Genomic DNA, 24,320 nt, shown 5'->3' with positions numbered 1-24,320 from the left:
TCTTAATATAATTTTTTTATTTATTTTTTGTATTTTTGTATTTTTTTTTTAAAATATTTTAATTCTTTAACTCTAAATTTTAAGTTAATTTTCATAATGTTATGAGCTTTGCTCATAACATTTTTTTCTAGAAATTACAACTTTACTCTCCTAATATGATTATATTTCATTTATATAGCCCAAAAACTAAAATTTGCCTAAGGGGGTTTAAGGATAGTAATCTATACATTACAACTCTGTTTCTGTAATATTATGACATTTTCACCACAATATTACGACTTTATACTTCTATTATTATTTTATTTTTTCTTAATATAATTTTATGATTTTTTTTAATTACAAGTTTATTTTCATATTATTCTAATTTTTGCTGTCATAATATTTTTTTTTATAAATTACGACTTTACTCTCCTAATATGATTTTATTTATATAACCCTAAACGTATAGTAATCTATAAATTACAACTTTGTTCTCATAATATTGTGACTTTTTCTATAAATTACAACTTTATTCTCATAATATTCTGACTTTTCCACCAGAACATTATGAGTAATTCTCGAAATCTCAGATTTTTTTTTAACCTGTGGCCCAATACTTTAGATAAGATCTACCTTATGGGTGTTCAGGAAAAGCAACTGATTCCAAATAGGAATTGATGAATTGCCTCGATGAAAGCAGACCACCTCTGATGTAATGAGCTTCTGTGGAGCTTTAGAAGCGAGTTTGTGTAAAGTTCGTACTTTTTGCAGTGTTCAGAGGTCCTGCCCCGTTTCAAAGATCTCAAGGTTAGCCACTATGATACAGTTCGGTCTGCATAGTTCATAGAAATACATTTAAATGTATATATGTGAAAGCAAGATATATTTTTATGGTGTGTTTTTTTTTTTTATACCATTTGTAAATAAAATTACTACATGCATAGGTATGCATTCATTGTGTGTTGTGTCTAGTGAATGTGTGAACTCTAAAATGTGTGTAATGTATAATACTGTGACTAAAAGAGCTTCACGCAGGGCAGCAAACAATGGAGCTCACAGAGGAAGAAGAGATATCAGGCTGTGATACACACACAATACTTCTTAGTAAATACATCCACTGCTAGTTTGGGTCTGCACATTTGTTGACAATAGGACAAATATAGAACATCACCAGCCTTTCCTTCTCTCTGAGGTATTGTTTTATCATGTGTAAACATGCCCTTTCCTTTTTTTTGGTAAACGCTTTAATTGGTATTCACCAGCACAATCACAGTGCTGCATTATAAAAGAATGTGTTGTACCTGTTTTCAGACAAACAGAGTAATTAACTAAGCCCGTATAAGCAGTGATGGATTTACGAACAGTGGAAGCTTTTATTTATTTAATGACGATGCTGAAAGACACATCTGTTGTAAATCTGCAAGTCAACACAGTCTAGACACTCGACTCCTCCTTCACATGCATCAACGAGCTGTCTTATTTAAAGGGGACATATCATGCTCATTTTTAAGTTCATACTTGTATTTTGGGTTTCTACTAGAACATATTTACATGCTTTAACGTTCAAACAAACACATTTATTTTTCTCATCCTGTCTGTCTGAATATACCTGTATTCACCCTCTGTCTGAAACGCTCCGTTTTAGCGCCTGTCTCTTTAGGACCCCCTCCTAGAATAAGCCCAGTTTGCTCTGATTGGCTTGCGAGAAAAATATGGTTCACCTTTGCAAAGGTAGATCTCAAGCTGTGGGTGGTATATTCTAATGAGCTTGCACGTGACATAGGAAGTGGAGCCACATCTGAATGGTTTGTTGAATCACATGTTTTTCTGATCTAGACAGCCCACAAAATATTGTCTGGGTTGTCTTATTTCACAGTTTGTGGGTTGGTAGGAACTCCAGATACCCAAAAAGAAGGATGTGCACAAGCCCTTTAAGTGTTGCTAAATCCACATGCTCCACGCAGTAAATAACGTTGGATAGAAATGATGAACAGTAATCAAAAACACTCCCACACAAAGAGCCAATCGAGGATCAGTACTATATTTTATCATCAATGGAACAAATTCATTTTCACAGCATTCCCTTTTTCTTTCTTTTTATTTGAAAGAAGAAGAATTTGTGTCTGTCACTGATTTGTTTTATTTTTTTGGAAGTGATGGAGTCCAGCTGCTGTGTGCACAGCTCTGGTGTAACTAGAAGCATCATTGGTTGAGAACCTCTGGCCTTTCTGGCCTTTTGTCATCAGCTCCTCTAACTGAGGAGTTGTACTCCAGTCAGTCACTGAGTGAGTGAGGTGAAAAGAATTTCTTTCCATTTCTCCCCTCACAAAAAAAATAAATGCTGTGGGTTGTTTTGTTCTGATTGAGCAGATAATCACTTCCAGATGTGCTTCTCCTTATATAAAGTGACCTCTGCTGTATGGCTTGGTCAAAGCACGTGGGGGGATGGAAGTGAGAAGTGATTTATTTACTTTGTCTCACTAACAAATGAAACCTCGTTGTTCAGTTTGTATTTGAAACCGGCCGGCACTGATGAACAATGAAGCTCACAACTGAGCACAACTTTTCTTTTTTATGAGGTCATTTTGAATGTGTTAGGATATGAAACGCTGCCATCTGCTGGCCTCGTCGTGTACCTGCTCATTTTGTTTTAAACTGTAGACTAGAAATGTGCGCTTTACACTTGCCAGAAGAATCATCTAGTATTACATAGATTATGGGCTCAATGTATTAATTTACATTAGTTCCTCTTAAGGAATTTCCTTTCAAAACCCTGAATGAAAGACATTCAGACAGTGAAACAGCATTGCATTGCTTTCTAGTGACATTGTTACATTATTTTGAAGCCTTTCTCAGTTTATTACGTTTCTAGAATCGCTTAGCTGATTAAAGTAGGTTATTATTAGAGGACAAGTACAGGAATGTTAAATGATCATTGGCAAAATATTTCATACACAGAGATTGTGTTCTGTGTCTCTTACATCCCAGACATATTGATCTAAATATATATGTATATTGATTTGCTTTTTAGCATTTTAATAGCATTTTTTATGCATTTATTCTGCCATGTGCACCAGTTTCCTCTTTTCTTTTTCCCTTTACTTTTGATTTTTTTTTAAGTGATAGATAGATAGATTGATAGATGGACAGATAGATGAGGTTTTTTTAATCTCAAAATGATATCTCTTTTCATATATGTGATTAGTTTCCTTATACTTTTAATTTGAGGACTTGTGACTTGTATTTTTTACTTATTATCTTTTAGTTTTGATTTACTGAGTATTTTTCTTATTATTTTTTCTAACCTTTCCTCTGTTTATTTTCCTCTTTTGTATGGAGGACAGAACCTGCCAAAAATAAATGAATAAATAAATAAATGACTTCATAAATAAATATACCATTAAAAGTAACAAACAATAATATTAAAGATAAATGTAGTCATTAATTAATTAATAAAATGTGACATAAATTGATATTCCTGTTTTAATTTGCTTATTTTTATTTATTTACCTTTGTATTAATTATCTTATTTATAATATTTTTTATGTATTTTTAAATGCATCTGTTTATTTATGTGTTTAAGCATTTATTTATTTAGTCATTATTTATTTTTATTTTTTTTGCTGGTTCTTTTCTCCATATTTTTGTACTTGTTTTAAAAATAAGGAATTGAGAAATAATAGCTGCTTCCAACCACATGGTGTCGCTGCTGAGTTTCTGTGTTCGCTTTTTCCACTGTGAAATGACCCTTCTCGCTCCCCGTCGACAGTTTGAATAAACTTTATTGTCCCTGGCTGTCTCTTCGGTAACGAGTGAAACATGGGTGCTCGGGTTGCGCGTATGTTCAGAAACTTCAACCTGGAGAACCGCGTTCACCGAGAAATCTCCAAAGAGAAGCCGCGAGCAGCGCCGCGACACGACACCGGCCTGCCGCAGCCCTCCTCCTCCACTGACGGTGAGTGTCTCAGTCTGGAAGCTCCTCTAACTTGTGTAACTGTGTCCTCCTGAGTCCTCCGGGGACATGCCGGGTTGATCTCCAGCCTCACACCGACCTGACGTTACCAATTAAGCTCTGCTATGAATGTTCTGGACAGAGCTTCTCTGCTGACCAGCAGGTTGTGTGTTTGTCTCCTTAGCGGAGGCGGTGAACCAGAAGAACGACCCTCTACTGGCCCTCCTGAAGTCCGTCTATGTGGAGTCCACAGACCCGGACCCAGCAGCAGCAGCAGAGGTCAGACCGGGACACGGACCAAGTCCATCTCTGTTAATGGAGATATATCTCATTATGAGACTGTTTATTAGTTGTTGTTATTATTATACATTGTCAGTCATGTGTAGTCTCTTTGCTCAGCACACTGCTCACTGTGTCTGGTCCAGTTTTAACATCTATCAGCTCAGCTTGACATTAACACTAGAGATACATAGAGAACAGCATTCTGACTAGTCATAGTTATTATTTGTTTTAATGCTTTCTTTATTGAGCTCATTTACAAAGGTACAGATCCATAGACAGTTGAACAAGAAAAAAAAAACAAGACAAAACTAAAATAATTACATATACATTTCATAATGCCAGGGTTTGTGTTATACATCAGATTATAATCATTTAATAATTTAAAAGTCTTAATGGCTTTTTTGTTTTTAATATAGGTTATGATGGTGCTATACTGTTTAAATCAGAGGTCAGCAACCTTTACTATCAAAAGAGCCATTTTAGGCAAAAAAAAAAAAAAAAAAAATCTGTCTGGAGCCGCAAAACATTTGAGCATTGTGATGAGGTAACACAGTTTATAGTCTAAGTATATAGTATATAAGTCTAATGCAGTGAGGGCCAAAGAGACAATGTACTACGGAGTATTAGGGCCACATTTAGGGGAAAAACATCTGTAATATTACGAGAAAAAAGTCATATTACGTGAAAAAAAGTCTTAATATTACAACCTTTCCTCGCAATATTACGACTTTTTTCTCGTAATATTATGACTTTATTCTCGTAATATTACGACTTTTTTAGAATAAAGTCATAACTTTACGAGAAAAAAAGACGTTACACTACAAGAATAAAGTCATAATATTACGAGAAAAAAATACCTAATATTACGAGAATAAATTCAAAATATTACGAGAAAAAAGTTGTAATATTACAAGAATAAAGTCATAACTTTATGAGAAAAAAATACGTAATATTACGAGAATAAAGTCATAATATTACGAGAAAAAAGTCATAATATTACATGAATAAAGTCATAACTTTACGTGAAAAAAGACATAATATTACGAGAATAAAGTCATATTACGAGAAAAAAGTCGTAATATTAAAAGAATAAAGTCATAACTTTACGAGAAAAAAAGACGTAATATTACGAGAATAAAGTCATAATATTACGGGAAAAAAGTCATATTACATGTATAAAGTCATAACTTTACGTGAAAAAAAGTCGTAATAAGAGAATAAAGTCATAATATTACGAGAAAAAAGTTGTAATATCACAAGAATAAAGTCATAACTTTACGAGAAAAAAAGACGTAATATTAAGAAAATAAATTCATAAGTTTACGAGAAAAACTTTATGATATTATGACTTTCTTCTCATAATACTACGACTTTTTTTTTCTTGTGGAAAAATTCATTAATAAAATGCAAGAAAGTCGGCGTGGTTCCTGACCATTTTGTCTCATGGTTATGAAAACCAAAAAATAATAAATAACTGTATTATATACAGCATGTTATATCCAATCTTATCTTGACCAAAATATATCATTACATCAAACAAATTTATTTCAACACTCATCTTAAGTTTCTTTTGTAGAAAGTTGGCTCCATCCATCCAGAATATTCTTGTGTGTATATATATATATATACACACACAAGAATATTCTGGATACAGTGAAAGAATAAATGGGAAATATTCTCTTTTTCAAGTCGACAGAAATCCCATTAATAATCAATATCCAGCTTTCTAACTCAAGTTTTACCGGGTAAATTCTATGTAATATCTTGAAAGACACTTCCTTAAGTCGATGCAGTATTTATCGTAAATTTTCCAAACTGTCTCCCACTGTATGTCCTAATATAAGGAAGACCAAAAACATGTAGATGAAGGGACAGAAACAGAACTGTAGTGTGTTCCTGATATGTTTGTTAGACCACTTCTCTTTCACTATATTAGTATATTATGTCAGAGTATGTTTGAACAGCATCACCTCCCACTTGACGTTGCTTCTTCTGATATAATTACAGATATCTGCAATATAATTTTGCTTAGTTAAAACTCTAATTCAAGATATAATCTGTAATTCCATTTTGACCAGGCAGAATGAAAGTTAAAGATATCTCCAAATGAGATCTCTCTAGTTAAAATACATTTCAAGTATTATTTCATCTATAACTTGATTATACATATCTACAATTAAACAACAATTAAACAACAAACTACAATTATGACTATCCCTAACTCCGTTTAGAGATATCTACAACGTCATCTTGACTAGTCATAATTTAATTTTAGATATCTAAAAGGGACGATGTAGATATCTTGAATTGGGAGGAATTTTCTTGAGTTGGAATTCTGACTAGTCAGAAATGAATTGTAGACATCTGAAACTGGAATTACAACTAGTCATAATTCAGTAGTTCATCCGTAATTCAAATTGCAGATATCTGCAACTGAATTCTTGATATCTGTAATGAGAAACCCCATACACAGGAATGCCAAAAGTAGTTTGAATCATATTAGTCAAAATGTAATTACAGATATCTAAAATTAGTTTTTATCATGAATACCATTTTTTTTGGGGCTTCGGTGAGAAGTATTCAAAGGTATTAGAAGCTTCGTGTCAGTGCCGCTGTCGAACTACTGCACACAAACGCTCCTCTACGCATAACAAACAGCGATAAGAGAATTAAAGTAATAATAATTAATGTTGAATATGAATAATGTTGTGGGACTATTCCTTATTTCATGGGCTATTTTGGGATTTATACATTATTATTACATACTTACATGTGAAAGAAATTAAAAATTAAGCTTTTGATTTACTGATTTGGAGGGTCGATTACCAAGGCAACGGTCAAAGCTTCAAAGCATTCAGTCCGCCCTGGAGTTTTGCCAGTCAAAGTAGAATTACAGATATCTTGAATTAGAGTTTTGACTAGGCAGAATGACGTTGCAGACATCCGTAATGAATATCCAGTCTAGGGGGTTTTCACTATTTTCGACTCATTTCCTCCTGCTTAATCTCCTCCCAGGCGTCAAAGGATGTGACCGTGGGTAAATATGCGGAGCGGCGGCCGCTGAAGTACAGTCTACCGGGCAACCCTTACGGCATGGTGGAGCTCACAGATGTTCCCAAAGGCAAGCTGACCATCGCCGAGACGCTGAAGGCCCTGAGCAGCCACCAGCGTCAGCCTGAGACGTGGACGCCGGGAAAGATCGCTCAGGAATATTGTCTGGACCCGAAGGACACGAGAGCTCTTCTAGAGTTCTTCATCCCCTTCCAGGTTCAGATCATACCGCCCAAGACTGAAAAGGCCAAGCAGATAAAGGCCTCTTAGGACTGGATGGACTGGAGGTGAATGGTAGACAATAGACAAATATATGACCTGTATGACTTATTTATGTGCATCAATATATTGCATTAGGAGAGCGAGCTGAAGGGAACTGATGATAAGGCAGAAAAAGGCAGGAAAAGTTCCACATTTTGGGAAATTGGCTCATGAGAGTGAGATGAGAACGAAATGTCATTTCTGTGTGTATGTAACCATGGACATGGTTAGCCAAGCTTAGCATATAGACTGGAAGGAAACAAATAGTTCCTCAAACAAAAGAGATACCATGTTAATTAGTGAGCTTTAAAGGTGTCGGGTTTTTTTTTTTTTTTTTTTTTTTTTTACTTTGGACTGAACCAGGCTAGCTGTTTCCCCCCGCTTCCAGTCTTTATGCTAAGCTAAGCTAACCATGTCCTAACTCCAGCTCTATACTCGTTGTGCTCGTCACAGCTCTCTCCAAGCAATAATGGTGTAAGAGACTGTAGACTATATAGAATGCATATGTGTCCAGCGAAAACAGTATTTTGCACAATATAATACAAACCCATTTATTTCAATATGGTGAGTATAATATTCTTTTGTTTGATGCCGTTAACGTCAGCATACTGTTTATCAGTCTTTTGTTTAAGGAGGGTTGTCAAATCACTGATCCGATCCATTCTAATATTTGGCACGTATGTGAGTGCACGTCTGTGAGCATAAAAAACAGAGCGCCTGACGCTTACAACGCATATAACAGCATCCAGCAGTCCTGCAGTGACGTCTTTCTACAGGCTCACATAGACGATATTGTTACTCCGCTGTGGGCTCCAGTGGCAGATTTCTGAGCGACATTCTGGAAAAAGAAAGAATATAAGGTTGTTAGAGCCTGATTACTTGTACACTATGGACTCCAGTAACTAGTAGGCAAACAGGAACCTGACCCGCCTGATGGGTTTGTTTCACAGAACCATCTGAGACTTGACAGGTGATTGGATGAACCATCTGTCAGTCAAACTCTTGCAGAAGCCAGTCGGGAGAAGAGCGAAAGCATCTTTTTACATCTAGAAAAAGCCTTCAGTGCCGTTCTTTTGCTCTTCTTTCAATGAAGAAATACTCTCCAGTTCTGATGGAACTGATGCTATTCCAGCTTCTACACTAACCTCCTCAGGAGCCGAACCATTGTTGTTTAGAACCAACAGCTGCCTCTCTGTATCATCACACACACCTAAACCACGCCAGTAGCTACGATTCTATTATTTGGCCCCCCTGACAGAAGCTGAAAATGTCACTTTCGTAGTTTACATCAGACTTTTTACACGATTAGTCGCAAAACTACCAAAGAAAAACAGTGTTACAAGTAAGAAATTGAAGCACAGAAAAGTGTTCACAGCAGACATTTGACTTGTCATAGCAGGAAAAGCACAGGTGTTAAAATAACATTAACGATGGCTGAGGTGTTTTAAAGTGTCCCAGTAAGCCGTGACAGCAAACCAGCGTGAACAATAAAAGGACGCTGAAACTGAAGCAGCATCATTCATTATATTATTTACACCTGTTGCTTTTCCTGCCGTCATGTGTGTCAACATGTTCCTAACATCCTGTTTATGTTTCAGTAAAAAAAAATGGGTAATACATCTTCAAGTGATTTTGTTAACTGTGATATCAAAGGTTAATATCAGCCTTGGAAATCCATTGGGTGGTAAAAATGAATTTGTTTTTAACCTTAATTTCTGTAGAACAAATGTAAAGTGTTTTAAAGCTGAGCCTATTTTTGATGAAATCTGTCAAAATGAGAGTCCATGGCTCATACAGTATTCCTCCAGTGTTCCAGCTGAAAGGTGATCTCACAGGGAAACACACACACAGCTTTCATCAAAGAGTTTATGATGATTCATGTTTTTACTTTGAATTTAAACATCATTTTCTTTCAACTATTTGGGAGCCAAACAGCTGACAGAAAGAGAACCGTATCAGTGGAGTCGTGTTGTTTCACTGGCTGGTGATGTGCTGTTTTAATGCCAGTAATGTGGCAGTTGGGGGAATGGATTTATTAATATGGTTTCTAGTAGCAACCAGCGCTGGAATATAGCCAGAGCTACTAATGAAGTTAATGTGTCTCAACAGCTGTGAAGTATACCTGTGGAAGAATGAACTTGGAACCAGCATCAATCTGCTGCAAATACGCACACTTTTTTGGAAATAAAATATTCTTTGTTATTTATGTTATTTGATGTTTCATCCTTGTGAATTAGACATATGTTTCAATCTTCACTCATTGGAGTCAACCAAGTGCCACTTATGTCTGCTCTGTAACCATCAGTGTTGTGTTGAAATCCTATTAAAACCACACAGCAAATGAAATGTTGATAACACAGAGCTGACTTTTGCAATAACAGGCTCCATTTGTCATCTTTTGCCACCCACAACACACACACACACACACACACACACCCGCACGTGCCCAAAAGAAGCACATCCTCCAGATTAGACCACGCCCATCTGGAGAGTTCGTCGTTTCTATTGGACGACGCTGGAAAAGGGGGCTTATAGCACGAGAAAGTCTGCTTGTGCTCGTGAGACTGGCTTCAGTGGGTGTCAGTTATCACTGAATACAGAGCTGAGTCGAGTTAACGAGCGAGAGCACGAATACTGCCGGAAGCTCCGCTGTTTGCCTTCAAAATAAGAGTCGCTGTACATAAAGAAAAGCTTGTCAAGAGAACTAAATTAATATCAATGTGCTGAGTGGACTCATGGCAGTTAATACAAAAAAAAAGCTGCTGCTAGGCTATATATATACGTACATGTATATATATATATGTTTATATATATATATATGTACGTATATATATGTATGTATATATATACATATGTCATGCAACTGACATAACCCACACATATAATTTAACAGTTGTATTACATTTTCTATACTTCTATACTTAGAAATATATGTCCCTATTGTTTAAAGCCTTCTCTACACTACCAAGCATGTCATTCTTGGTAGAATATTCTTGAGAATATTAAACATTCAATTCAATTGTTGTTGTTGTTTTTTTGCATAAAAACAATCATTTAAAATGATGTATATATATATTTAATCTAGAGATATCACAATAAGCCGGCAAAAGTCCAACACAAAAGTGTGTATGATGTAGAATGTAAATTTGTACCTGTGGCATATACGAAAAGATAACAACTAGTCAATATGATTAAGATAAATATATAAGTAATTCATTTGTATTTTGATTAAGATACATTATAAGTAATGAATTGGTATTCTTTATTGATAATATTTTTTTTTTTCAATATCAGTCATTCATTTATATTTTTGTATGTCAGAGATAAAAGGAATTATATTTAGACAAGTTTAGGAAAATGAATTAGAGTATATGTTTAGCTCAATAAGGAAGCTGGTTAATTATCAATGAATGACTTCTGGAGAAGGGTTGGGATTAAATAAAGTTGTACTTTTTCTCACTCCTTTTCAAATATGTAAACCAAGGCATCAAGTGTTTGACAATTTCTTTTGCTTATGCTTTTCATTGTATGTAAATATTTCTTTTTTTTTCTGGCTGTCCACTTGTTTGAATGATTATGCTCTTTTTTTTTTTACATGTTCAAAATACATTTTGAAATGAAATTAAAGCCCCAATTTCCAGTAATATTGCCGAGGATATGACTGAATCCTCCTCAGTAGCTGATGTCATAATAATAATAATAATAATAATAATAATAATAATAATAAATTGGACTTACATAGCGCCTTTCAGAAATCCACGCTTTACAAAGGGGGCACACAAAATCATACTAATAAATAACACAGAGGAGAAACTATAGCTAGGTAATTGAAATGAGTGATGTGTAGGAAGAGTCAGCCGAGATCATAGGCCTTGATGAACAGGTGGTGCTTGAGGTGTTTTTTGAAAGTGTCCAGGGATGAAGCATTTCTGATTTCAGGAGGGAGAATTTATTCATATTTCTTCCACTTGAAATCAGGAGTCTATTATTAAAAAAAATGTACATTTAACCCAAGGAGCTAACGCCTCCTTATTGTGAAGGTCCAGACAGGAAATGCTGCGTGTTTCCGCTCGGTGTCTTCCCCCAGGCAGCAGCCTGTAGTGTGTAACAGTGTGGTGTTAATCCGCTCTCCGTACAGTAGAAGATAGGCTGATAGATCCGGTGCTGGAGGAGGAGCCGCGCACATCTCACATCTGTATGAAGGAACAGGATGAAAAAGAAGCTTCACATTTAAACTCACAGTTTAAAAAACGTGTAGGATCAGTTGCGGTGTACCTCGATCGTGATCCGTCTGGAAACAAAGCGAGAGCAACAAACCGAATGCGGATCTGACTTTTATCTACTATGACTTCAGCTGTGTTGGCATCACCCCGGCGGTCGCACTGTTGATTAAAATCAGCATCAGTGGCCTACTTGTTCGGCAGGAGAACTGTTGTTTGTTTGGAGGACCACAGCCGGAGAGGAGAAGGACTAGAGCCGGGAGGAGAGAGACGTTTGGGCGGTTTGAGATGCTCCACTCGGAGGACTAACTGAGCTTGTAGCACTTCACCGCTCTGGAGCTTACCAACATGGGGGAATGAAACAGGTAACATCAGCCGAATTAACCGTTTGATCCCAACCAGGGTCTCTCAGCAACACAATGATCATATTATCCATCATATATATGTCGGCTAAATCCCGAAACGAAGCTGTAAATGCAGGCTGTGTGTGTGTTTCCAAAACACCCACAACAGCTGCTGCTGCTGCTGCTGCTGTCGTCCATGGAGACGGAACTCTCCGTGGACGCTCCATGAATCACTGTTGGTCGTCTCTCAACCATTTTGGTGATGGCACAGTGTTGTCTGTGTACAGATACAGAATAAGCTGTTATACTGTCAGAGTATAAAGGGCGAGCATCAGTGAGCTGCTGGGATTGGCCTCCATTGCTTTTTTTATTGGAGGTCGATGAAGAAGTGAAAGGCTGGTTCTGAATGAGCTGTGATTCTTTGATTTTTACAGCATTTGAGTCCATTTTCAGACACCTGATCTCCTCTCATAGATTCAACATCAGTTTGTGGAAAATGCTCCAATGTGATTAGAATTCATCCTGAATCTCTCCTCCAGGGAGACACCTCCATCATGTGTCTAACAAATGGGCCCTTGCCAGCTTGTTAGACTGATCCAGCAGTCTCTGCACTGATTTAGAGGCTATGTATAACAACACATACTGAACTTAATAGTGAAAGTGAACAAAAACAATTATCTACAAGGAGAATGAAATGTACACCAATATTCATTAGGGCTGTGTATTGACAAGAATCTGGCGATACGATATGTATCACGATACAGGGGTTACGATTCAATATATTGCGATATGGTAAGTAAGGTGATATATTGCGATTTTTTTTTTTTTAATAAAAATCAAATTTTAGAAAAACTGTCAGTATAAAGAACACAACGCCATATGCATAAAATCAGAGTAAAAAAAAGTAGATTTTTTTATGCACTACTTTGAGAGGACACATACACTGAGAGGCGCATATCTTACGCAAATTAAATAAAGTTTTGACTGGAGAATTGATACAGTATCACAAAACCAAAAAATGTTTTTTCGCTATTTTTGTACACCCCTACTATTCATCCTTTTAATCCTTACACCATAAAGGTCTTATTTTTATTTTTTGTGAAATTTAATCACTACTGAATACTAAATGTTGAAGTTTGAATGCCACTGAGTTTATGTCATTGAAACGTTTTACTTTGAAAACCGTCTTTCTTAATGTATGTGGTTTGAATTCCCCTCTTTGAATTGTAAGTTTTGCAATTTCAAAAACATGATCTGAAGTAGATCTGAAAAGGGTCCTCAAATTCAATACTTCACAATTTGAGTATATAGTATTGAAATAAAATGTATCATGTGGCTCAAATTAATCAGGTGATTTTGGATCTAAAAAGTCACGTTAGGTGGAGAAATCAATTGATTTTGGATTTATTCAATTTTGACAACAAAATTCAAGATAAAAAAAAATCAAATATTCCAATGCTATAAATTCAGTAGTAGTTGTGGTTAGGGCTGTCATTTTTTCACAAAAATGACTTTGAGACACGTGTTAAACTAGATTGTAGAGTTAACGTTGTGTTCACGTGTTCGCCGGCCTCACCTGAGTGCAAAGCTAACATTACTTTAAGACAACATGTTGAGAGAACAGTGCAGTGGGTTAGAAAGACATTTTACCAACTCCTCTCACTCGATAAACAACCCTCTCAAACAAACGAACCATTATTAGAATATAACTTTTTTTTTAGGAAATTCTATTCATTACGGCATTTCTTTGCTGCCGTTCTCAATCCATGCTTGTAAACGTGTAATGGCAGATTTAATCTTTAGTGTATTCAACTTTACAAATGCCTTCTTTTCCACGATATGATAGAATCTGCTGTAACTATTGATCTCCATCAACTTATATTGGTAAATATGCAGAAATAGTGTAATTTATTAGGGCTGGGATGATTCACCTATCTCCCGATTGATACTATCACGATACTTGGGTGCCGATTTGATAAGTATTGTGATTCATTATTATGATTTATTGCGATTTTTGTTAACTTTTTTTAACAGTAGACCATGGGAAAAAATTTAATCATACACTTCTAGGGACTTTTACATAGAAAATCTCTAAATTAATACTGTAAAAAATTTTGATTTTCAGCATGTATGTAGTCAGAGATGTCCTGAAGTCAAATATATCAGTCATTGTCAGGAGTTATAAATTTTTTCCAACAACCCAAAGACATTTCCCCTCACAAATTAGTGGTATTTTCTATTTAATTTATAAGGGACATGTAACATTTTATACTACTGGTGAATATAATCCAATCAATCTGATTTCCATGTATGTATTTTGTATTTACAGTTCCCTTTATTAACACCTTATTTTGAAAACCAGACGTAGTCACACGTGTATACTTCCTTTAACTTCTCCAAGGTGGTCTCTAGCTCTCCCGTCAGCTCCGTTCTCTTTATACCGTTTGAATGTATTTAACATAAATGTCAGTATATGGGTGCTCTACAGTTGTAGCGTCGGCCCATTTGACCACGGAGATGAGGATGACGGCCGGCTCCACCGCACGTTACCGCGATACGATAACGTTTCCTGTCCGTGACAGAGTTAGCATGCAGCTTTAGCTGTGATGTCTAGCTCTGCTTTTCCTGTCAATGTGTGAAACCCAAAGTGTTTCCATACTTTACTGGATGTGTAGTGTTTACCACGCTGGATTTAAAATGTGAGGGTGCAGGTCATATCCACGCAGACCCTCCGCCGTTTTCTACATTTTGGCTCGCTTCTGTTTGTTTTGGTTGAAGGATACCGAACGGATATGACGTCATGTTACTCAGCCTACAACAATAAAAGCAGTAACTTCTTTTTACCTCCACAAATGAAGTAAATATATCGATTCTGGTGATAAAAAAAATCATTTTGAAATAGTTAAAAAAAAAAAAAAGAATTGCAATACATAGGTGACTTGATTTTTTTTTTTTTTTTTTTTTTTTTCACCCCTATCAGTTAGTGAGACAGACAACATTTCTCTCCCAGACACATCATCATTGTTTAACAATGCCACCTGAAATAAATAAGGTACAGTCTGACAGGTTGACATAAATCTAATTATGGATTTACTCGGCAGGTTTCCAGCACACCTTTTGTCTCCTGATTATACTTCCTATAACAACTCAAGGTAACAAGATGTGTCTGAAAAGCTCTCAGCTTATTCTCTCCACAATTCTCCGTTGCATAATTGCGTTGCCACATCCAGTATTTGAACAATTCTCCGTCTTTTTGAATGCCGAGTACCCGATCATCCATTTTCACTGCAGGTTTGCTTGATTGCTTGGAGGGCTGAAGTGGCTATTTTAACATTTTTAGGTCACTCCACCCCTAAAGGAAGGGGAAGGAGACGTGGGTATTACCTTCCCTGCTGCACAGTGTGTTCAGTATTGTGATCCACACGGAACATGTCCTTTAGAAAATAGCCTGTGTGTATGGATGTGAGGTGAATGGAGCAGGAAGTAGGCCAAGATTAAACCAGTTCCTTATTTGCCCTCATACAGCAGGTCTTCATTGTGATGAAGCAGTGGGTAATTGCAGCAGATAATACCGTCGTCATCGGCGTACGAATAAAGCAAAGTCTTCCCAGCTCGGCTGCTGCCAGGCCGGCCTGTTTATCTCCTTTACTGCAGCCTCTTTCTCTCTCTTGACTGTCTTGGTGACAGGAGATAAGGCTATCTGTTGAATGGCTACATATCCAGGTATCAGACAGCACCCAACCTGTGTGTGTTAACATGGCTGCATAACAGGCTGACAATGCACTGTTCTCACATTAATTGCCTATAATTGTATTTGGTGGGATTTTGTACGCCCACGCAGGTCTACAAATTAATTGAAAAACTTCATTTATGTGCAAATGAATCATTTTAAGTACTCTTTCTACAGCACATTTTCTTATTTGGCGTCGGCTGCTTAGCCCGTTGTAAATGATGCCAGGCGGTCTGAAATAACAGTGTCCAATGTTTATACAAGTGATAAGGGTTTTTATTGCAGTATTTGACTTGTCCCCAGTTGAACACTGGCTGTTGGTTACTGGCAACAGTTAAGAAAAGCACTTAAACAGGGTTTCTTATCACATCTCAGGCAAACAGAGGAGATGTTTTATTTCTTTTTTTTTTTTAGGCAAATGTTCTCCAGGTTGCATTTTCATTTAATATTTTGGGCTATTTTCTTTTTTTTCTGAGATGAAATAAGAAGATTAATAGAGCTATCGTATCTGTGTGTGAAGTGCCGAGCTGCTGTCAGTCAGGACGGGGTTAGCCTAGCTTGGCATAAAGACTCAGTCAATACTTTATTTCATTTGCAAAGGTATGTGTCCTCTCAAAGTAGTGCTGTGATGTAACAGAGACTGTGATGAATGCAATCGCAAATCCCGCTGTTCTGATTACATAAAAAAGTAAACTTTTTTACTCAAATTTTATGTATATGGTGGTGTGTTCTTATCCGTTATCCAAAAATTAGATTAAAAAAAAATCGCGATATATCGCCTTGCTTACAGTATCACAATATATTAAACCGTAACCCCTGTATCGTGATACGTATCGTATTGCCAGATTCTTGCCAATACACAGCCCTACTAATTAACATGTTGTATCTTGTTTTTTTAGTTCGTACACAAACCGAAATGTAAAAACTACCATTTGTATGTAAAGTAACTATTTCTTGATGAGCAGTGTATTCATCCGCCCAGCACTACTTTGTAGCGTCTCTGGCGACTGTTGTTTTTTCCACATACAGTCAGTGGTACAAACCTGGCAACCTCACTGTGATGACAAGACTCTGAGAAGAGAGAAGGAATTGTGATTCTTACCTTTATCTTCTTCATGTTCACAGATGAAACAAATGAGTTACAAAGCTTTGCTTGAAGGGGATGTATAATGAGTAACTCCCTTTCTCAGGGCTTGTGCACATCCATCTGGGTATCTGGAGTTCCCACCAACCCACAAACTGTGAAATAAGACAACCCAGTCAGTTTTTTGTGGGCTGTCTAGATCAGAAAACATGTGATTCAACAAGCCATTCAGATGTGGCTCCCCTTCCTGTGTCACATGCAGGCTCATTTAGAAGCAAAGAGACTAAACTCTTTTTTTAACAACGGCCGCTGCCACCATTTTGGACTATCATATTTATAATATTTTATTGTTCAACACAGGACATTTTCGGTAGAATATGACAATAGAATAGAAATAACTTTGTTTTACTTTTGTACGACACTTTTTAGGCGGTTTAGATTTTACTGGTGTCCGGTAGTCGCTTTCAGTCCAAAATGGCGGAAGCGTAGCTTTGCTGCTGGGCGCTGATATTGCCATGGAAACAACGAATTGACTTTCACTTCTTGGCAATATACATTCTTTGCCCCACAGCTTGGGAACTACCTTTGCAAAGGTTTCACCATATTTTTCTCGCAAGCCAATCAGAGCAGACTGGGCTTTTTCTTAGGAGGGGGGGTCTTAAAGAGACAGGCGCGAAAACGGAGCGTTTCAGACAGAGGGTGAATACAGGTATATTTAGACAGACAGGATGAGAAAAATAATGTATTTGTTTGAACATTAAAGCATATAAACATGTTCTAGTAGAAACCCAAAATACACGTATGAACCTGGAAAAGCACATGATATATCCCCTTTAATACACAGACGTAAGAATGATCATTTCATCTCTTTCACTTTCAAAGTGAATAAGTGTGTTTCTCAATTTTTACAATTTGGGATTAACTTGCTTTTAAGGTCATCAAACTCAGCCTACACACATTTTCTAATGTACTAAGTTGTAGAGAAGTCTACAGAAACAAAGGGAAGACTTTTGTGTTCAAGTTCCACGGTTCGTTTTATCTTTAATCATGACATTGTAATTGAATCCGTCATGCTTTGATACGTGCAAAATTGGAAGTTGGAACAAATCGTGATTAGCTTCTGATGAAGGAAGGGGATACGACCTGCATATAAATCAGTTGGAAATGGCTGCAAAGCAAATTCAAATACTTGAAACGCTATATTTAGCATTCAAACACTGCTTTTAGTGTCAGTAGTACTAATAATTAGTCTCATTCTGGTAGACTCTGCAGGTTTGAGAGAGAGGTGGCAGTGTGAATTAATGCATGAATGGATTACAGGCTCACTGTCATTAGAACTCCCAAGTGGGATTGTGGATGGAAATGATGCTGGTGTAATCTGGTTTCACTTTTGATTTTCCTCGTCATTCACTACATTTTTTGTGTTTTATCTTCAGGGTCTCGCAGCCATGAAGACGCTGCCATGTCGGGTGGAGCCGGGAATACCTGCACCCGTTGCATCGTGTTCAGCGTGAGCTCACAAACAACGATGCCGCTTCACCCTGGGGAAGAATGGTTCACTCCGCTACTGCCCCGCTTCCAGAGGCGGGGGACACTAACGCCACTCTCTGCTGTCTCGTTACGGGGCTGCTGAACTTTTCCTCCACGAGGCCGTCGATGGAGAACATCTCCATGGGCTCCCGGTCGCCCCCGGAGCCGGGCACGCCGACGACGACGGCGGAGTCCCCGGAGAGCCAGCGAGGCGTCGGCCTGCCCCTGCAGGTCTTCTTCTGCTTCGTCATGGTCGCCATCCTGCTCTTTGCTCTGCTGGGCAACGTGGTGGTGTGCCTGATGGTGTACCAGAGGTCCGCCATGCGCTCGGCCATCAACATCCTCCTGGCGAGCCTGGCGTTTGCCGACATGATGCTGGCCATCCTGAACATGCCCTTCGCTCTGGTCACCGTGGTGACCACCCAGTGGATTTTCGGAGACGTGTTCTGCAGAGTGTCGGCAATGCTCTTTTGGTTCTTCGTGATGGAGGGCGTGGCTATACTGCTTATAATAAGCATAGACCGTTTTCTTATTATTGTCCAGAAGCAAGATAAGCTGAGTCCACAGAGAGCTAAAGTGCTCATCGTGGTCACATGGGGATTGTCTTTCATTTTCTCCTTCCCACTGGCTGTCGGTTCCCCTCCCCTACAGATCCCCCCCAGGGCTCCCCAGTGTGTATTCGGCTACAGCGTCGATCCCGGTTACCACACCTACGTGTTGATACTACTGCTAGTCTTCTTCTTTCTACCTTTCATGGTCATGCTGTACACATTCATGGGGATCCTGAACACCATCCGCCACAACGCCATCCGCATCCACAGCCACCCGGACAGCATCTGTCTGAGCCAGGCCAGCAAACTGGGCCTGCTGAGCCTCCAGAGGCCCTTCCAAATGAACATAGACATGAGCTTCAAGACCCGTGCCTTCACCACCATCCTCATCCTCTTCTCCGTGTTTACAGTGTGCTGGGCGCCGTTCACCGCCTACAGTCTGGTAGCTACATTCAGCGACGGTTTCTACCACAAAGACAGCTTTTTTCAAGTCAGCACGTGGGTCCTGTGGTTGTGCTACCTCAAGTCGGCCCTCAACCCCCTCATCTACTACTGGCGGATCAAGAAGTTCCGCGACGCCTGCCTCGACCTGATGCCCAAGTACTTCAAGTTTCTTCCTCAGCTGCCGGGCAACACGAAGAGGCGCATCCAGCCGAGCGCGGTGTACGTGTGCGGAGAGCATCGCTCCGTGGTGTAAAAGGAAAAATGATTCCACCCTCGGAACACTTCAACACTGTTAAAAACACATCGTTACATAAGGTACCTTGCAGTTCTGGGGCTTGTTTTGTTGTTTGGTGGTATACTTCTCCTGGCGTGTGTTCAGAACCAAAACAGCGCTGCATTAAAAACAAGGCAAGGGGCTGCGTTGGTGGGGGGCCTGTTGCTACGGTTACCGGTGGGAATATGAAATACAATCGAGGAAGTCCAATATAGGTGCATTTTAAGGCTTATCAGATACCAAAACACCTGTGCACCATGGTTTATAATATTATTTGATTTTAATAACTGGAATAGGGCTGGGTATTGTTTGAAATTTTCCGATACGTTAGCCGAGTTTCAGTGCCGAAACAGTACGTTCTTGATACTTCACTTGAGGATAGGGATGCACCGATCTAACTTTTTCAGTCTCTATGGCGATACCTGGGCTTTGGGTATCGGCCGATACCGAGTACCGATCCGATACCAGTGTTTGATTAATAAGCTGTATGCCTCACTGAGTTAAACATTGCTTTCCTAACTTTGTAAAACAAAGTGTAACAAATAAATACATAGCCTTGATGTATATTTACGGAATTGAATTAAAATAATAAATTTAATTTAAATGAATTTAATACAGCAAAAAAATAAGTCAAAACTTAATCAGGAATTAAAATTCCAATATATACAGTAATGTATATAGTGTATACATATTGAATTGAATACATTGGCTCCATTGTCACCGATATCGGATCCGGTATCGGTATCGGTGCATCCCTACTTGAGGAATATAAACATGATTTTCTACAAAACCTTCTTTTTTTTTTTTTTTTTTACAAATTTGACAAAAGAAGCCAAGCTTGTCCAATGTTAATGTAAAATAAAAACAGCTTAACAAGAACTTTGCCTAAATAAAATGCATAAATTGGAAAAATGTTAATGTAAATCAGATACCGTCTGTCTGTGATAATATTCTAATCTCAAGTTTCACTTGCTAGCTTTTTTTGGGTGTGCCTTCTGACAACAACTCAACAAATCTGACCAGACATTCAATGTCAGCTTTTGGTATTTGACAGAAAGGTACTACAGACACAATATAGTCTGTGGTTCAATACCCAGCTCTACTATGGAAAGTTCATTCATCACCATGTTCTCCTCTATCTTGACAACAGTGAGGTAAATGGTATAAATGGAATAATCTACCAGTGTGTGCTTTGATTGGCCGGTGCAGTTGGGGCTGGGCGATAATTCAATATGATCATTAATCTTCTTTCAATTTAATCGTATCGTGATGAAATCATATATCGAGATATTGTGATACACACTTAAATTGATAATAACAAGTGCATACTTACTAACTCAAATTTCCCAGAATAACTGATCAAACTCAGTTAAATCCAAACTATTGCGTTAATCTGATTAATCTGTTCATGCATGTAAACATAGTCAGTGTATAGCTGGAAAAAAATCACACAGGAGTATACAACAATAGGCTTTACCATGTGGTTTACCAGAAAACACACTATGTTGTGATATATCGTTTATCGAGATATGAAATGACCTATATCGGGATAGAAGATTTTGGCCCTATCACCCAGCCCTAAGTGCAGTACGTTGCCGGATGACATTACAAGAGTTGAGAACTTTTTTGCCGGACCTTGCATGTCTTTGCTGGAGTCCTGTGCATTGAAGCCCCTCTGCTATGTTTTAATGCAGCGCTAATGTCGGTCTGACTTACCTGTTTTGTTCTGAGGTTCAACATCAATCAGGGTTGTGTATGAAGATTCTCAATAGATCGTCGATCATTAAATCACCAAGGCAACTGGACTCACCGTGTGGAGGACGTTCTTGCTCATTGTGTTCAGGTTTATTAGGCGTTTGCTTCCCATTATGAAAACAAGGTGGCTGTACTGAATGCTTAATCTTCTCTAATATTCAGAAGTCCCAGTTGGCATCCGGATGAAAAATCTTGACCTGAAAGGCCAGTTCCCTTTTGAGTCAGTGGAGATTCTTTCATTCAGTTCATCGTATATATCCGAACCAACTGAAAGGCAGCTGTGCCGTGTGTTCTGTCTCAAATAGCAGACCAAACAACAGGTGTATTTGTCTTTGATTTAGAATTGTAGATAAACAAACCATATATCACTTTTCTAAAATAGGCAAAGCAGCTTCAGTAGTAGGGCTTGGTACCAATACCAGGATTTTTTTTTTCAAAACACAAGCAGATGTTTGCCTAAACACAGTCAAAAAATTGGCAAAATTACTGTTGAAGTCAGAAACTATCTGGTCACCGTCAAAAAGAATACTTAAACTGTCCAAATATTTGATAACAGCTTTTGATACTAGACAGTTTGTAATACTTGGATCGACCGATACATTGCCTTCGGTACAAAAGATATTTAAATACCCAGTTCTTTTCGGTAGACCAGAATGCAGTGCAGCAACACAGACTTTTTTCCTGCCGAAAATACAACTTGCTGTGTTGCTCTTATTCTATTGCTATATAGCTACGGCTCCTTCTCCACCTACTCAACCCAAAGTACAAACTTCTTCTCTTGAGGGTGATGCAAATGTCATTCTGGGTAATATAAGAAACGTTTTTAAGTGAAGTAATCGACTGAAGGAAACCGTAAAAAGTGAATGAAAACACTTTTTCTAACTCCTGGAATGCACTGAACGGCACATATTGTGTGAGAGTATATAAACGGGTGAATTTTTCCTTTAATATTGTACTAAGAAGAGACAGGCGCTGCTGGGTTTCACTTGACCATAATACGTCTTTTATTGGAGTCACAAGTCTAGGAGGGGAGGACGGGGGCGGTGGGGGGGGGGGGGGAGGGACGGTGTGTTTTAGCTGCGTAGAATCTGTTTTATGAGGCATGTAAATTAATAGCTTCAATGGAATTTGAATATGGTCAGAAAAGTGGCCACGACACATTTGGACGTGTGTGTTTCTATTTAAATGTTTTTGGATGTGCCTATTGATTAGTCCATTTGCCAGTCAGAATGCTGCTATATCTGGTGAAAATGTGCAATTTCAGTGTACTGTACTGTTGAATGTAATAAAGAAATATACATTTCTTACCTTGGTAATCTGTCTGAAGTGTTTTTTTTGTTTGTTTTGTGGATCTGTTTTGGATCGATCAGTAGTCCCTTGTTGAGGTCATTGATAGGGGTTGGGTGACATGATGTCTTCTGTAGGTTTATTTCTAGAAAATGTATCATGTATCAAAATGACATAATATTCTGCAATTTAATAGAAGATGTTTCACGAGTTCATGGTGTTAAAGAGATATTGTACCTTCTTTTTAAAGTTTGCTAGAATGAGACTGTTCAGGTGAATAACTGAGCTGAAAAAGCTCCTCAAGGTCAGGACAAGGAATGCAGCTAGTATTATAAACCATAGACCCGTGTTACAGGCAAATGATTATCTGGCATAAATGTGTGCTTTCATTGGATTTTCCATACAACACTGGATGTTCACCTGAATGGAATTATTTTGGATATGTTAATATTAGGGCTGTCAAAGTTAACGCCATAATAAGGCGACGCGTTAACGCAAATTACTTTGAACGCCACCAATTTCTTCAACACATAAATGCAACTTGTGATTTTTAGGTTGTAACGGGCTCAGTTTTAAAAGCTAGAGTGAAGATACTGAAACTAGAAAACCTAAATAATCCATTGGTACCAACCAAGTCATACTAGCTTGTCGGGAAGGAGGCTAAATAACGCCTCAAACTTACGCTAAATTTTCAAAGGGGTCCATGTGAATGTAAATGGGTTCTCTGGGTACCCACAAGTCTCCCCTTTACAGACATGCCCACTTTATGATAATCACATTCAGTTTGGGTCAAGTCAGCAGACTGACACACTGACAGCTGTTGTTGCCTGTTGGGCTGCAGTTTGCCATGTTATGGTTTGAGCATATGTTTTTATGCTAAATGCAGTACCTGTGAGGGTTTCTGGACAATACTTGTCTTTGTTTTGTGTTTCTTAATTGATTTCCAATAATACATATATATATACATACATTTGCACAAGCATATTTCCATATTTAATTTGTTGAAAAATCTCCCTTTAAGGTACATTTTGAACAGATACAAAATAATAATAATTTGTGATTAATCGTGATTAAATATTTGAATTGACTGACAGCCCTAGTTAATATGTGAGTAAACCCATTCTCCTATAAGCTGGGATACTGAGGCGTGTAAACATCCTGTTTATGATCCATATTTGTGTTTCAACTTTAACATGAGGTACTAATATGTGTGATTACAGTAGGACACAAGACTGCTGGATTCACATCCCCTTATCTCTACGTGTGATGAGTACGTAAGTAATCTTTAGAGACTATACATGCAAGTGTATCCATCCATGTTTGCATGTAAATACATATTTGATATGTAAGGTGTCACGTCTGGGAACTTTGGTGTGTTTATGTGATGCCTCCGTGCAAGCTCTGCGTTAATTATCTTCCCTCCGGTGCGTCACCTGTGTCTATTCTTTCCACTCGGGGACTCTACTTCCTGTCACAGTCTCAGCTGAGTGCTTTCGCGAGAGGTGATACGCCCGCTGTGAATTCATGCATTGCTCTTCCATACCATGATTTCCCCCCCCAATCCTGCTTTGATTTG

At 38.0% G+C, this 24,320-nt stretch overlaps 2 protein-coding genes and 1 long non-coding RNA gene across 5 annotated transcripts; 2 read left to right on the top strand and 1 right to left on the bottom strand.

The window, feature by feature from the left end:
• The first annotated feature begins 3,741 nt into the window (after positions 1 to 3,741).
• ndufaf4 (NADH:ubiquinone oxidoreductase complex assembly factor 4) lies at positions 3,742 to 9,900 on the top strand. 3 transcript variants are annotated; one of them, XM_037751423.1, is made up of 4 exons: positions 3,742 to 3,934; positions 4,116 to 4,205; positions 7,227 to 7,551; positions 9,635 to 9,900. In XM_037751423.1, exons 1-3 carry the CDS (start codon positions 3,799 to 3,801, stop codon positions 7,532 to 7,534), a joined length of 534 nt encoding a protein of 177 aa, XP_037607351.1. In that variant the 5' UTR covers positions 3,742 to 3,798; the 3' UTR covers positions 7,535 to 7,551; positions 9,635 to 9,900. The 3 variants fall into 3 exon arrangements, with proteins under 3 accessions (XP_037607351.1, XP_037607350.1, XP_037607349.1); XM_037751422.1 differs by having other exon boundaries at positions 8,476 to 9,900; XM_037751421.1 differs by having other exon boundaries at positions 3,743 to 3,934; positions 7,227 to 9,900.
• Positions 9,901 to 11,646: 1,746 nt separating this feature from the next.
• On the bottom strand, positions 11,647 to 11,942 carry LOC119477331. The gene is made up of 2 exons (XR_005204223.1): positions 11,801 to 11,942; positions 11,647 to 11,718 (listed from the first exon to the last, which is right to left on the bottom strand). It is a non-coding gene; the product is annotated as an uncharacterized LOC119477331 (long non-coding RNA).
• Positions 11,714 to 20,399, top strand: gpr63 (G protein-coupled receptor 63). The gene is made up of 2 exons (XM_037751376.1): positions 11,714 to 12,110; positions 18,340 to 20,399. The coding sequence occupies exon 2, from the start codon at positions 18,455 to 18,457 to the stop codon at positions 19,679 to 19,681; it is 1,227 nt and encodes a 408-aa protein (XP_037607304.1). The 5' UTR covers positions 11,714 to 12,110; positions 18,340 to 18,454; the 3' UTR covers positions 19,682 to 20,399.
• The last annotated feature ends 3,921 nt before the right edge of the window (positions 20,400 to 24,320 follow it).

Source organism: Sebastes umbrosus, chromosome 18 (genome assembly GCF_015220745.1).
Source record: "Sebastes umbrosus isolate fSebUmb1 chromosome 18, fSebUmb1.pri, whole genome shotgun sequence".
NCBI lineage: Eukaryota > Metazoa > Chordata > Actinopteri > Perciformes > Sebastidae > Sebastes > Sebastes umbrosus.
Note: the sequence above shows the minus strand (reverse complement) of the source record. Positions and strands in the feature narration are given on the sequence as shown.

What these genes read in the sequence shown, in the direction of transcription:
- ndufaf4 (XM_037751423.1), top strand. Translation starts at nt 3,799, where the DNA reads ATGGGTGCTCGGGTTGCGCGTATGTTCAGAAACTTCAACCTGGAGAAC. An exon ending in GCCCTCCTCCTCCACTGACG is followed by an intron (nt 3,935 to 4,115) that starts GTGAGTGTCTCA and finishes TTGTCTCCTTAG; the next exon opens with CGGAGGCGGTGAACCAGAAG. An exon ending in CCCGGACCCAGCAGCAGCAG is followed by an intron (nt 4,206 to 7,226) that starts CAGAGGTCAGAC and finishes TAATCTCCTCCC; the next exon opens with AGGCGTCAAAGGATGTGACC.
- gpr63 (XM_037751376.1), top strand. Translation starts at nt 18,455, where the DNA reads ATGGTTCACTCCGCTACTGCCCCGCTTCCAGAGGCGGGGGACACTAAC.